Below are 15,561 nucleotides of genomic sequence, written 5' to 3'. Positions count from 1 at the left end.
TATTGAAGCTCATATGACGATACCCCCCAAAAGTGAAAATCGAAAACACTCATTATCTTCAATGTCTCTCCTGCACATCTGTCATGAGCGTTATTTCTCCTTTGCATGGAATTCATCCGAGTGATTATCTTTTAAACCTTGGCTATATTGGGCATCGGTAGCCACGCCAAAAAATTAGTCATGCAACGCGCGCATGCGCGAGGGAGAGGAACACAACAGTAAGTTGACATGCTCAAAAACCCAAATTGCAGAATTGTTTTCATTTAATTTTTTGTGTGAATGTAATGACTGGAATAGTCTACTGTATAAAAGGCGGTCTTTTTGGTAGTAGGGTTGCGATTTAAGAGGTGGCAACACGAATAACCCGCTCGTAACATGGCTCTGTTTCGCGTTAACGTCATTGTCACGGTTGATTGAAAGCCATTCCAGGCCCTATCTGACAACGGATTACAAGTTTTATGGGGGAAAATTTACAAGAAACTGCTTAGTTACCCGTTGTTACCTTTTTCATTAATTAGGCAATTCGAAAATTTGACCCCACTGAAGTTCCGTAAACTATACTAAGATTGCAAGAAATTCATATCGTCTCTAAATATTGAAAAACAATGTGTATACCTCAGGTGCATCAAATGGTGCAACAAGATTTGTTGACAAACTCGTCGTTATCAAATTGCAAGTGTTTTGGGCTTTTTACCGTTTTCCCTACATGACGTCATACAATTTACGGTTGAGTAATTGTGAACATTGATTTTGGTGCAGAGTAACTAAATTTATCATCTGACCAATTTTCGTAATTTTCGGTTTTGCGGTCAAAAAGTTTTCGAATTTTATGCTACCCTGCGTTTCTTTTTCCTTTCAGTATATTATATTTCAAGATTAAAAGCGTGGCCTAGACTCCCAATCATAGTAGGACACAATAAATAGGCCAAGATTTTTCCTCAAATTCAATTTTTCTGAAACTTTGATATTTTGTTCTAGGATACAAAATCTCTCTTTATATATGATATGAAAGAAATTCAACCACACATTTTTTGCTCACATAGTCTGAAATATGGCCTATCATTTAGTAAAAAAAAGTATTTCTTAAAAAAAAAAGTGGTCCATCCGGGACCTGAACTCAGGACCTCTCACATGCGAAGCGAGAAACATACCTCTAGACCACGGAATCGCTTTACATGGCATTAAGTATATGCAGAAGTGAAGTCACATACATGTAGATATTCATGTTCGGTATTGTCAAAATTTTACACAATCCGTGGTGTTTGATTTATTTAGCCTTTATTAAACAGTTCTAATATATGTAATAAGAACAAAATGTCCGCCGAGAACCTGTTTTATCCGCAATAACTCTCCTCATGCCCCTGCGCTAAAAATAGCGACATGTAATACTATAAATACTAATAAAACAAACGGGGCGGGGCACTTTGAGAGGGGCGAGAGACGTCCTAGGGAGTTTTGGTATAAAATTACATTGCATCAGCTCAAAATCTTCTTGAAATATCGCCCGGAAATGATAGTGTTACACACAGACAGAATGTATAAATTTACGACCTTGAACTTTGACCTTTTGACCTCAAAATCAATAGGGGTCTTCATTAGGCCACAGGGAGTTGCTGTGTAAAATTTCATTGCAACAGCTCAAATGGTTCTAGAGATATCGTGTGGAAACGAAAGTGTTACAACAGACAAAATTTGTTTATTTATGACCTTGACCTTTGACCTTTTGACCTCAAAATCAATAGGGGTCTTCTTTAGTCCATAGGGAGTTGCTACGCTAAATTTCATTGCAAAAGCTCAAAGGGTTCTCGAGATATCGTGTGGAAACGAAAGCGTTACAGACAGACAGAAAGACGGACGGACAGAGGGACGGACGGACGGACAGACGGACGGACAAACCCAAATTAATGTCCCCCACTTTTCTTGAAAAGTGGGGGACATTAATTTGGGTTTGGACGGACGGACAGACGGACGGACAAACCCAAATTAATGTCCCCCACTTTTCTTGAAAAGTGGGGGACATTAATTTGGGTTTGTCCGTCCGTCTGTCCGTCCGTCCGTCCGTCCGTCCGTCCGTCCGTCCGTCCGTCCGTCCGTCCGTCTTTCTGTCTGTCTGTAACGCTTTCGTTTCCACACGATATCTCGAGAACCCTTTGAGCTTTTGCAATGAAATTTAGCATAGCAACTCCCTATGGACTAAAGAAGACCCCTATTGATTTTGAGGTCAAAAGGTCAAAGGTCAAGGTCATAAATAAGCAAATTCTGTCTGTTAAAACACTTTCGTTTCCACACGATATCTCTAGAACCATTTGAGCTATTGCAATGAAATTTTACATAACAACTCCCTGTGGCCTAAAGAAGACCCCTATTGATTTCGAGGTCAAACGTCGAAGTTCAAGGTCGTAAATTTATACATTCTGTCTGTGTGTAACACTATCATTTCCGGGCGATATTTCAAGAAGATTTTGAGCTGATGCAATGTAATTTTATACCAAAACTCCCTAGGACGTCTCTCGCCCCTCTCAAAGTGCCCCGCCCCGTTTGTTTTATTAGTATTTATAGTATTACGTGTCGCTATTTTTAGCGCAGGGGCATGAGGAGAGTTATTGCGGATAAAACAGGTTCTCGGCGGACTTTATGTTCTTATTTCATCTATTAAAACTGTTTAATAAAGGCTAAATAAATCAAACACCATGGATTGTGTAAAATTTTGAGAATACCGAACATGAAAACATGAATATATACATGTATGTGACTTCAGTTCTGCATATACTGCACTCGCAGTAAAGCGACTCCCTGGTCTAGTGGTTATGTCTCTCGCTTCGAATGTGAGAGGTCCCGGGATCGATTCTCGGTCGGTCTTTTTTTTTTTTTTAAATACTTTTCTTTTTTATTACTAAATGATAGTATTCAGCATGTGAAATGAAAAATTTATGAGGTTATAAAATCATCATTACAGTGTGATAAATATTCCATATGAAAAAATCTTCTATACACATAATAAAGAATAAGCAATCAAATCTTTATATGCATATTGACATACATGTATTTTATTTCCTTCAGTATATATACATGTATACATTTAATAATTCTACAAATTCAGTCAGGGGGAGCCGACTTTTTCCCTAAGCGGGGGACACGAATTCTCTGAATTAGCTTGTTTAATACAGAACTGTATTCGGCATATATCCAATACGTATCACAGTCCTCTCCTTGCTTCATACAACAACTGAAGAACATCTTGCGGAGCCTTTTGTCCCCCGCTTGAAAAGTGGGGGATATTAATTTGGGTTTGTCCGTCCGTCCGTCCGTCCGTCCGTCCGTCTTTCTGTCTGTCTGTAACGCTTTTGTTTCCACACGATATCTCGAGAACCCTTTGAGCTTTTGCAATGAAATTTAGCATAGCAACTCCCTATGGACTAAGGAAGACCCCTATTGATTTTGAGGTCAAAAGGTCAAAGGTCAAGGTCATAAATAAGCAAATTCTGTCTGTTAAAACACTTTCGTTTCCACACGATATCTCGAGAACCATTTGAGCTATTGCAATGAAATTTTATATAACAACTCCCTGTGGCCTGATGAAGACCCCTATTGATTTTGAGGTCAAAAGGTCAAAGTTCAAGGTCGTAAATTATACATTCTGTATGTATGTAATACTATCATTTCCGGGCGATATTTCAAGAAGATTTTGAGCTTATGCAATGTAATTTTATACCAAAACTCCCTAGGACGTCTCTCGCCCCTCTCAAAGTGCCCCGCCCCGTTTGTTTTATTAGTATTTATAGTATTACGTGTCGCTATTTTTAGCGCAGGGGCATGAGGAGAGTTATTGCGTATAAAACAGGTTCTCGGCGGACTTTATGTTCTTATTACATCTATTAGAACTGTTTAATAAAGGCTAAATAAATCAAACACCATGGATTGTGTAAAATTTTGAGAATACCGAACATGAAAACATGAATATATATATGTATGTGACTTCAATTCTGCATATACTTCACAGCTCGTAAAGCGATTCCGTGGTCTAGTGGTTATGTCTCTCGCTTCAAATGTGAGGGGTCCCGGGATCGAATCTCGGTCGATCATTTCTTTTTTTTTTTCTTTTTTACTTTTATTTTTTTTTTTTACTAAATGATAGTATTCAGCATGTGAAATGAAAAATTTATGAGGTTATAAAATCATCATTACAAATTCAGTCAGGGGGAGCCGACTTTTTCCCTAAGCGGGGGACACGAATTCTCTGAATTAGCTTGTTCTTCATGTTCTGGAAAAACGTTCTAGGAGTGACCTGCAAGTAAATAGGAAAAAAAGTTAGAAATAAAATAAAATAAATAAATAAAATCAATTAGTCAGATTAATAGGGATGTTTTAGTATAAGGAAGAAAATCTCTAAAAAATTCGTTCACATTATTGGGGGGGGGGTTAAAATTGTGAGAGACTTACGACACCAGAAGTTTTATCTGTCTTCTTTATATCAGCGTTCGTGTCTTTTATTGGAGATTCTTTCTCAGCAAGGTCGTTTCTTGTTCTTCAAAAACAGGTATTTTTGATTAAAAGGAAAGAATGTATTTTTTTGAGAGAAAAAAGAAAACTTGTTTTATACACTATCTAACTTGATCTAAACACTGCACAATAAAAACTCTACTTGTAAAAATACAACGATATGCATGTACATGTGTAAAGGACTAATACTACTAATAACATGTTATCATTTATAAATTTGCCCACAAAATTAAGAGTTTCCTTATCTTCTGTATTGAGTAACCAATAACGTTTTTTTTTTCATCAGTAAGGAAATTTATTTTTAATTAACTGAAATATAGTATTTCTTTTCTTTGATGATCATATTTTTACATTAAATTAAATGAATTTCATCATCTATACTGTTAGAATTACATCTATTACATAATCGAACTTCTCGAGGAATATTGGTAAATTTTCACACTTTGTAACCTGTGACAGGAAACTAGATTTACATAGAGATTTTCTGTGATAAAATTTTTAATTAACTGATAAATAATTCTCATAACCCAATTTTGTTTGAGTTTCACATATGTGGTTAATTTGCCATCAGCATAACTTTGTTGACTTGTATACCATTTTTTCTTATAATCATGTAATAAAAGTTTTATGGCAGAATGACTTAAATCTATGTTTCTCATAACAAATTACTTCATCTTTAATATTCAATATTAATCTTAATTTCTGTATGAATGCAAACCATGAATTCTTGCCATTCACATAAAGCTTTTCATATGCATTGATAATATCATAATTAATGCAGGGGGGAACCTTCCTAATTCAGACAATACTGCAAAATTTGTGCTTTTCTTGTGAACACCGAGAATATGTTTACAGAATTTAAGATATATTCTTTCACAGGGTAGATTTAAAGCAGTCTTCAATTTCTAAATTTTGGCAGTTTACAAAATTTTTCTCCGATCAAGAAAACACTTTATGTTAGTGTATAGAGCTTCCTTAAGATGCCATTATTATCACTGGCCATGCAGTTCTTAAAAAGATTTTTTCCTGTGTACATACATGTAGACCAATTATAGTTTGACCCTTTATTCTCACCAAGGGGTATAAGGATGTAAGAAACAAGGGCATGGAAGGGAATTACCGCCAAAAGTCTATGTATCTTGCTTTTATTCTTATTCTGACTACTTCTTTATGCTTTGCTATTATTGTAATTATATGTCACTTTATTGTTTTCATATTCGTCTTTATTACATTTCACTTTGACTTTTATCCTTCTTCATTTTGCCCTTACTTCTATGTTGCTTTATTCTTGTAAATTTATTTTACTTTCTTTTAAATTGATACATTAAATTGAACGTAAATTCAATCACACAAAGAATGAAGCATATTCAATGAAGACGAATACAAGTTGTCAAAATTTAGTGCCGCATTATAACGCTAGGTGGCAGGGGTGTTCGCTACGAGCGTTGGTAAAACTAGGTAAGCAAACCCGGGCCGGGGTTATTCGAGATTTTTCAATTTTTATCAATCGAACTTCTGAAGGCCGAATCCGATCACCTGATCCAATGATGGAAACTCCATATTTATTTTCTTTGGGCACACAGGAATAGCGGCCTCTTTTTTCAGTTATAACTTTATATAATTTACTGAATATGTTCATTGAAGGGCCGACCCACTTTTTGTAAGGGTAAGGGTCAAATAAGGTTAATGTAGTATAGTAGGGAAAAATTTAAATTTGATACTATAGAAGAAGTTGAATCTAACCCAAAACCCACCCCGCCCCCGAAATAGGATTTCAATGGCGTCGGACAAAGTGAAGGTTGGGGCCCGGCGGGGGGGGGGGGGGCAAAGTATAAGAAATATTTTTTAGACCTTCAAAAAAAAACTTGACAAGCCAATAAAAAAAAGGAATGTCCACTGTCCAAACACAAAAATCCTATTTCGTGGAGGAGGGGGGGGGGGTTGAACTTCAGTGCCAATTTTTTTTCAAAACACCACCACTTTCCCCATTTTAAACCTATACTGCATCGTGTCCATGGAAAGGGGGGGGGGCTAAACCTACGCAGCAATGTTCAATGTCTATACTTAGTCTATCTTTGGAAAGAAAAGTGGGGGCTAAGCCCTCCCCCTCCCCGGTTCCGACGCCTATGTATTTTCAAGTTTGGACAATTTCCTTGTTTTTTTTTTTTTGCTTGTCAAGTTGTTTTCAGCCAGGTAGCTTGAATTTTCAAAAACGATGCTACGTCACTGTTCTCTCGCCTGAAAAAATATAACTCTATTAAAGTAATTTGTTGGATAATTGATTTCCAGTTCAATTGATATAAAAATGTTAAAAATATTTTGATACTAGTTACCCCTTATAAATGAAGTTGTTTTTCAGGACCTTCCACTGAACTGAACTTTATTTCACGACAAATAGTAACTGCTCATGCGTGTGATTCTAGGGACGGGGCTTTGCAAAGGAGTGAGGAGCGTTATGGGTAGGCGAAGTCGGAACCAGGCTACACCCCAGGCATACTAGAAACTCCCCGGTCTTCTTTTCTGCTATAATATTTCATACTGAAATAGTACTTTTCAATAAAGAAAAGAAATATCTTTAGTACGCACCGTATTTTACATCAGCCAGGAGAGCTAAAATAATCTTAAAACTTGGAAATTCTATTTGGTGGTGGTGACAGGGAGGGGGGGGGGTCGTCAACTTTTTTCAGTACCAAATATTACTCACTAAGTACATGACTTTTAAAATATAAATTGACTATTAGTGCTGCAACAAAAAGTGTAAAGGATGGGGGCAACAAGCTAGCCTTTCGCTGAACTTTGCCAGTAGTAAAAAGTCTGTTACGTTTAAGAAAATGTTTCGTGGCCACCCTCCCCTCTACCGGTGCAGGCGCGGATCCAGAAATTTTTTTTCTGGGGGGAGGGGGGTCCACCCCTGTCAAAAAAAACCCCAATCCCTATTTCGTTGGGGGGTGGGGTGGGGGTGGGGGGGGGGGTGTAGTCTATGACTTCTATTGCATCAAATCCTGCACTTTTCATTCCCATTTCACACATATTCATGTTTACCGGGGGGGGGGGGGGTCCAAGGTAATTTTTTTCTTGCTTTAGTATATACATTTCTTAACCTTGTAAATTCCAGGGGGGGGGGAGGGGGGGTGTCCTGACCCCCGACCCCCTCTAGATCCGCGCATGTGGTGAAACTTACCCCATAGGAGGTTGTACTGTCAGTATATATATTGAGACTTAGGGGTGTGATTGTACATTGTATAACGTCCCTTTAAATTGGAGAATTTTTAACTCAAATGGAGAAGCCACCTCTTGACGGTGGAGAGCTGCAAATTTGTCCTATATACCCGGCACTTATAGCCATTGAGCAGTGAGGGATCTTTTTTCGGGCCAGCACGTACTGCGATACGGGACCTCGGATAATACGGTCTAGATCTCATCCGGAGGACCGAACTCCACGTCCCATAGTGGGACTATGATTCGAACCCACGACGTATTGATCGACTCCTTACTACTGTGTTTCGTGACTCTAGAGCAGACGCCGTAACCACAGTGCCACGCGGGCGACTGAACCGGGGGGGGGGGGCTGCATCCAGGGGGGGAAGGAAGTCATTATCCATTTGTACTCGTGAAGATTATCTATGTTTTTTTAAATGATTAAAATGGTTTAATTATTAACCACTATTAAAATGATATCATTTAAACATTTATTCATATAGGACGGATAACTTTTCTTCAAAAACTGAAAACGTTAGTATATAAACATTGTTTAACGATTAAAAAAAAACTATTCGGGGGAGGGGTTGCTATGAAGGGGGACGAATTGCTATATACAGCGATATTTCCCACGGAAGACTAGCTATATATTAAAACCTCCCCGGGGGAAGTCTCACTGTATAGTCTTCCGAAGGAAGCATCACTATATATAGTCAGTCTTCCAGGTGAAATATTCCCATCTTTCGAGGGAATGGCATTATCGGGTACATACCTGAACTTATAACAAACATCATTTGAAAATTTAAGTTCGATTGATAAAGTATTAAGGCAGAAAATTGAAAAATCCCGAATAACCCCGGGCCGGGTTTGCTTACCTAGTTTTACCAACGCTCGTAGCGAACACCCCTGCCACCTAGCGTTATAATGCGGCACTAAATTTTGACAACCTGTATTCGTCTTCATTGAATATGCTTCATTCTTCATGTTCTTTATGTGATTGAATTCATGTTTGTAATAGAGATAATCATTTAAGAAACTGTATCAATTTAAAAGAAAGTAAAATGAATTTACAAGAATAAAGCAACATAGAAGTAAGGGCAAAATGAAGAAGGATAAAAGTCAAAGTGAAATGTAATAAAGACGAATATGAAAACAATAAAGTGACATATAATTACAATAATAACAAAGCATAAAGAAGTAGTCAGAATAAGAATAAAAGCAAGATACATAGACTTTTGGCGGTAATTCCCTTCCATAGTTAATTAGTACAACTCTTGAAGCATCATAAATGTTTAGGTAAAGCTTTGAAATTCCAAAATAGGTCACCCTGGCCTACTCTCTAGTTGAGGAAATCTGAGGACCTACCAAAAGCAAACAAGAGGCCCAGGGGCCACATCGCTCACCTGAGCAAATCGGCTAGGAAAAAGCACAAATCTGATCAGAAAAAAGATAACTGAAGGGGGGGGGGGGGAGGGGGCTTGAATTTAATGGCTTTGAAGTACTTGAGAAGAGACTTTTAAAGATTTCCCTATCTAGTCCTATGTAAGACTTTGGTCAGCCATTTTGGCCCCATCCTACCCCCGGGGGTCATGATTTGAACAAAATTGAATCTACACTACCTTGAGGATGATTTCACATGAGTTTCATTTTTCCTGGCCCAGTGGTTCTTGAGAAGAAGATTTTTATCCCCCGCTTGAAAAGTGGGGGATATTAATTTGGGTCTATCCGTCCGTCTTTCTGTCTGTCTGCAACGCTTTCGTTTCCACACGATAACTCGAAAATCCTTTGAGCTTTTGCAATGAAATTTTGCACAGCAACTCCCTATGGACTAAAGAAGACCCCTATTGATTTTGAGGTCAAAAGGTTAAAGGTCAAGGTCATAAATTCGCAAATTCTGTCTGTTATAACACTTTCGTTTCCGCGCGATATCTCGAGAACCCTTTGAGCTTTTGCAATGAAATTTTACATAACAACTCCCTATGGCTTAAGGAAGACCCCTATTGATTTTGAGGTCAAAAGGTCAAACTTCAAGGTCATAAATGTATACATTCTGTTTGTGTGTAACACTATCGTTTTCGGGCGATATTTCAAGAAGAGGTTGAGCTTTTGCAATGTAATTTTATTCCAAAAGTCCCTAGGACGTCTCTCGCCCCTCTCAAAGTGTCCCGCCCCGTTTGTTTTATTAGTATTGATAGTATTACATGTCGCTATTTTTAGCACAGGGGCATGAAGGAGAGTTGTTACGTATAAAACAGGTTCTCGGCAGAATTTATATTCTCATTACATCTATTATCCATATTGGCATATTTTATTTGCTTTGGTATACATTTAATAATTCTTCCTATATATACCTATTACCTATGTAAAAAATTGATCGGCCATTGTGGCCCCACCCTACCCCCGGGGGTCATGATTTGAACAAACTTGAATCTACTGATACCAAGGTCAATGACCTTGACTGTGACCTATATGCTAAAAATAGTTTTTTCTGCAAACTTTAACCTTCACCATAACATTTGAAACATAAAAGATAGAGACCTCATATTTGGTATGCATACACCACTGAGTAAGCTCTTTTAAATGACACCATGGTCAATGACCTTGTGACCTAGACTGTGACCTATACATTAAATATAGCTTTTTTGTTGGCAAACTTTAACCTTCACCATACCTTTTGAACAAAGAAAGATACAGACTTAATATTTGGCATGCATACCCCACTAATTAAGCAATTTCACGACACAAAGGTCAATGACCTTGTGACCTTGACTGTGTCCTATATGCTAAAAATAGCTTTTTCGAACCTTCACCATAACTTTTGAACCATGAGAGATAGAAACTTCTTTTTGGTACGCATACTTCACTAATCAAGTTCTTTCAAATGACACCAAGATCAATGACCTTGTGACCTTGAATGTGACCTATAAGCTAAAAATATGTCTTTTAACTTTGTTGCCGCCGGGCGCATAGTGCTTTACGATTACATCTTGTTTTCCGATAAATCTGATACCAGGCATATGGTATCATTTTTAAAAGGGGCAGTCAGAAAAACAAGGGAGGGCCTGGGGTTGGAAACTTCCTATAAGAACCAAATTTTATTAAACACTATATTAATCATCTAACACAATTTAACTATGCTACAACAAAAAGTAGGGGGTCAACTTGCCCTTCAATGATCATTATTCATAGTATAAAGTCAAGCTTGAAAAAAAAAGTGCCGGATACTACGTGCTTGGATGATTATTACATTACTGACGATTTTTTTTTATTAAATACAACTAAATTTGGTAAATTTTAAGGGAAGCATTTGATCCCAATTAGTCGAAACTACCTGAGGTGGCTTCCACATGAGTTTCATCTTTCCTGGTCCAGTGGTTCTTGAGAAGATTTTTAAAATTTTTTCTTATATATTCCTATGTAAAACTTTGATCTGCCATTGTGGCCCCATCCTACCCCCGGGGGTCATGATTTGAACAAACTTGAATCTACACTACCTGAGATGGCTTCCACATGAGTTTCAACTTTCCTGGCTCAGTGGTTCTTGAGAAGAAAAATTTTAAAGATTTTCCCTATACACTCCTACGTAAAACTTTGATTGGCCATTGTGGCCCCACCCTACCCCCGGGGGTCATGATTTGAACAAATTTGAATCTACACTACCTGATGATGCTTCCACATGAGTTTCATCTTTCCTGGCCTAGTGGTTTTTTAGAAGAAGATTTTTAAAAGATGCCATAATTTTTTCACTAGTTCATAATTATCTACCCTTAGAAGAGGGCGTGGCCCTTCATTTGAACAAATTTGAATCCCCTTTACCTAAGAATACTTTGTGGCAAGTTTGGTTGAAATTGGCCCAGTGGTTCTTGAGAAGAAGATGAAAATGTTAAAAGTTTACGACGACTACGACGACAGACAACGGACAAATTTTGATCAGAAAAGCTCACTTGAGCCTTAGGCTCAGGTGAGCTAAAAAGATTACCCGTTCAAGGTAGTTGAGGCCGTTTTGGAAATAACCGCTTAATTTTCCTCTCTTGACTGACTGGCGATAAGTTTTAACCTTAATTTTCTAAATTTTATTTTTTTAAATTTTACACTTCAGCACTGATATTGAAATTTTCTGGGGGATTTTTTTTTTTACCAACCAGTTCATGTCAAAAGCACTTGTCAACTTTTAAATGCCAGACAAGAACATATTTCTATCAGTTTTCTCGTGTCTGATAATGTACTTCGACTCTTGATTTTCATCTTTGTGAATGTGTAATCAAACTTCATATGCTGATTCATACTGATATTAGCTATTCAAATTCATTGACAATTTTTGACCATGACATTTCTTTTGACCATTACCTCTCTTCTTAATTTAGCTCCGTTTCAAAGACACATTCGTGATATTTTTATCAAACTTAATATGCCGATATATATTACTGAGAAATATTGAACGGAATCACAAACTTTCGATCTTGAGCTTTCTTGTGATCTTGACCTCATTTTACTCTCATTTGCATTTAGCCTTGTGTTTAAGAGAAACCGTTTCAGTTTTTTTTAATGTAAGCTTATGCACCTACATCATACCAAGTAATACTAGGATAGTCTTAAATAAAGTGTCCCACCACAGCATAATATTTCCATAACAGCTGCTTGATCAGGATTGCTCTACCAGTTAGCTCCTGACAATAAACTCATTAATTTCTCTCTAATTTGACATGCAAATTTCTGCTATCAAAATTCTTCTTGACCAGTGCTTGATAATTATCCCCATGAGAGAAATTGAATTTCTCTCAATTCATTCACTTTTTTTTACAGATTGCTGTAAAGTATATGATGGGGAAAAAAAAGTTTTTACTTGATTTAACATTTTTTAATAAGGATACAACTAAATTTTTTTTTTACATTTTTTAGGAATATGAAATTTAAAAGACTTAGTTTTTTAAAAAAATCTAACTTAAAGGTCAGTGACCTTGAAATAGGTCGTGACACACGTTCTACCTAAGATGTATATATTTGCCAAGTTTGATAGTTCTAGGTCTAATAGTTATGAGCCAGACAGGATTTTTCCATGTTTGGCCATAGCATCTTAATTAAAGGTCAGAGCAACCTACTTTTTGTGCACGACATACAGCCTACCCAAGAAGTATCAGTTGACAAAGTTTGATAATCCTAGGCCTGATAGTATTGAAGTTATGAACCGGACAGGAATGGACAGACAGACGGACATGAAGCCTATAACATAATATGTCCTGTCTTAAGACGGGCATATAAAAATAGGAACAAAATTTCAAACTTGTTGAATTGATTTTTATTTTCTTATATAAAAGGTAAAAAAAGAGTAAAAGTCCTTTGAACACTGTGGTGGTACCGAAAACCTCCTGGCAACCTGCAAAATTGGAAACCATGATTAAAATAGTCTTTTGCAAAAATTGTATCAAATAAGAGAAGAATGTCACAACCCTTTTCTCTTTTTTATTTTAATATGCAGCTCATTAATATCTGTAATAGAAACTTTAAAGGAAGAAAGAAGGATTTTTAAGAAAGAAAATCGACTTTTTTGACATTAAGAATGCAACTTGTTGTGACAAAACCTCTCAGCTTTCTGAAGTTATATTGATGGCATACGAGTCAGAAATTCTTCTAAATTTTAAGATTTTTATTACTTTTTAAAGGTAGAGCACTTCTGTTACTATTTTACAATTTAGTTTTATTAGTTCTGTTTATTTTGGACCATTTGGAAGTCCTTAGTTTTATCAGTACTGAGGATTACCTGTAAATGGGCATCTTACCGGTCTCTAGTAAAATGGGGCTGTGAAATTTCGTCTCTTCTTCTTATTCTTTTTGATGGGTATTAGATATCACAATAAAACAAGCATGAGTAAACTTAGTTAGACTTTCCCTATGGAATTTAGATATATTACTTTTGCACTGAAAAGACCTTTAAACATTTCATTCCAAATGATTTTAAACAATTCTTATCGAGTTTTCCCCACAAGGTATCTTGCCAAGATCATAGATATGTACAGTGGAATATTTATGACCATTATTGTGGGATCAGTCCGAGATATTCATTTCCCCTTTTAATATAATTTGCACGTTTGACTTCAAGAACAAAAGATGATTATATTAATTTCTTGCATTAAGTTTTCATTTTGTTAGCATAAAATTTTCCAAACTCCCTTTTCAACTTTGCTTTAACTAAGTTTTCTGTACAATAATAATAAAGTCTGCTCTGTCTTGTCTGTAAAATTAAGTTATTTTTGTTAATACACAGAATACAAACAAACAAATCCAATGCCTCAGATATAGTTATGCATGGGGTTTAGTTTACTAATCCATACACCTGAATTATTTAAAGACATTAAGGTTTTTAAGATTTATCTTTAACATTCAACTTTACAATATACACTTATGACATTGAATTTTAACAATTATGTTAATGCACGCATATTATTTATTCCTATCTTTAGTTTTTTGTTCGTTTTTTTTTCTTTTGGTGCATATACACTGGTTTTGCATACGAATGTTTGCTGAGACATTGGATTTTTTTTTTTTAGAGATAAAAACATTTTTTCAATATCTTTTTTTGGAATTTATTTTATACTACACTGACAAGTAAACTAAGTTCAGTGAACACAATTAAGTTTTTTTTTTATACAGGTACCACAGGTTTACAACACATTTTAATTTGCCTTCTTTGACATCAACGAACTGCGAAGAGAATACAACTTTTGTAGCCATTTAAAACTGAAAACAATCATGGGATTTTAAATTTGATGTTCAAAGTAGGGATTTGAATCTTATGAGTTTCCTTCAGATCATTCAGTAGGGCTACATTAATTTAGTCTATTCTGTAAGGTAACAAAGTACCTATGTAAACATGATGTGTGAAATATGAGCGATAAAAGAGTTAGCATCAGTGGGCAATGGGTGCACTTAATAGCCTCCTCGTGTACTGGCATAGGGGTGGGGACGTCCACGCCCCCCTCGGGGTGCTGGTGGGGCTTTAAAGGAACTGCCTCCTGCGGACCATCCACTCTCTACAAGAAACAAGACCACATTGTGGTTGACATAAATACCCACATGCAATCCAATGATTACGTAGTAGCAGAAATTTTTTGTTGGAGTTAACTTACCTTTGGCATACCCATCATCATATCCTTGTGCACTTGAGCCATGTCCATAGTCAAAGTACTGTGTATCTCTACAATTGTAGAAGTATTCAATCAGTTACCTGTCACATTAACATTTAGTAACAGTAAATCATAGTCAGTAGAATACCTTCATAAGTTTTCAATACCCACCCTGCAGCATAGCTTGTTTCTGCGTATGGGTCTCTAGCATAGGGATCTGCATATGGATCTTCATAAGCCTTAAAAAAATTTGGTAAGTTTTGAATGTATGTATTTTGATTATCATTGGTATCGGGTAATAAAATCACATGCACATTCACGTTTTTGTACCTGAGTGCTGTAGTCATCGTAGGCTTCTGTACGAGGTGGCGGTGGGGGTGCTGGTCTACCCCGTCCTGCGGGGGCTCCTCGAGGGGCTGGGACACCACGTGGGGCACCTCTTGCAGGTGCTCCTCTGTAAAAAAGAACATTTAATCTACGTGCAAAAAATTCTGTAAAACTAAAGGCTTTCATTGCCTCACTCTCATTGAAGGTACATACCGGTATCTCATATGCAAGCATGAACATTTGCTCATATTTCTTTCTCATCAACGTTTGGCAATAAAGAATGACCTCTCTACTTCAATTATTAAAAGCTACTGATTGATTTTCAAATGATTTCTTTAAAACTTAAAATGAATCTTCAATATCCCCTGTGTTTATATCATATTCATCCCCCTCCTTTAAATAAACAACAAAATTT

General features: G+C 36.6%; 1 protein-coding gene across 2 annotated transcripts; it reads right to left on the bottom strand.

Moving 5' to 3' along the window:
• Nucleotides 1–12,978: 12,978 nt before the first annotated feature.
• On the bottom strand, nt 12,979–15,347 carry LOC134279662 (KH domain-containing, RNA-binding, signal transduction-associated protein 1-like). 2 transcript variants are annotated; one of them, XR_009994691.1, is made up of 5 exons: nt 15,150–15,347; nt 14,991–15,058; nt 14,823–14,890; nt 14,557–14,726; nt 12,979–13,072 (listed from the first exon to the last, which is right to left on the bottom strand). XR_009994691.1 is itself a non-coding variant. In XM_062762089.1 (4 exons), the coding sequence occupies exons 1-4, from the start codon at nt 15,330–15,332 to the stop codon at nt 14,623–14,625; spliced, it is 423 nt and encodes a 140-aa protein (XP_062618073.1). In that variant the 5' UTR covers nt 15,333–15,347; the 3' UTR covers nt 14,317–14,622. The 2 variants fall into 2 exon arrangements, 1 of the variants encoding a protein (XP_062618073.1); XM_062762089.1 differs by lacking the exon at nt 12,979–13,072 and having other exon boundaries at nt 14,317–14,726.
• Between the last annotated feature and the right edge of the window lie 214 nt (nt 15,348–15,561).

This window comes from Saccostrea cucullata, unplaced genomic scaffold (genome assembly GCF_032062105.1).
Source record: "Saccostrea cucullata isolate Sc308-1 unplaced genomic scaffold, CSIRO_AGI_Scuc_v1 ctg6365, whole genome shotgun sequence".
Classification (NCBI taxonomy): Eukaryota; Metazoa; Mollusca; class Bivalvia; order Ostreida; family Ostreidae; genus Saccostrea; species Saccostrea cuccullata.
The sequence above is the reverse complement of the archived record's forward strand: the minus strand, read 5'-3'. Positions and strand labels throughout refer to the sequence as shown.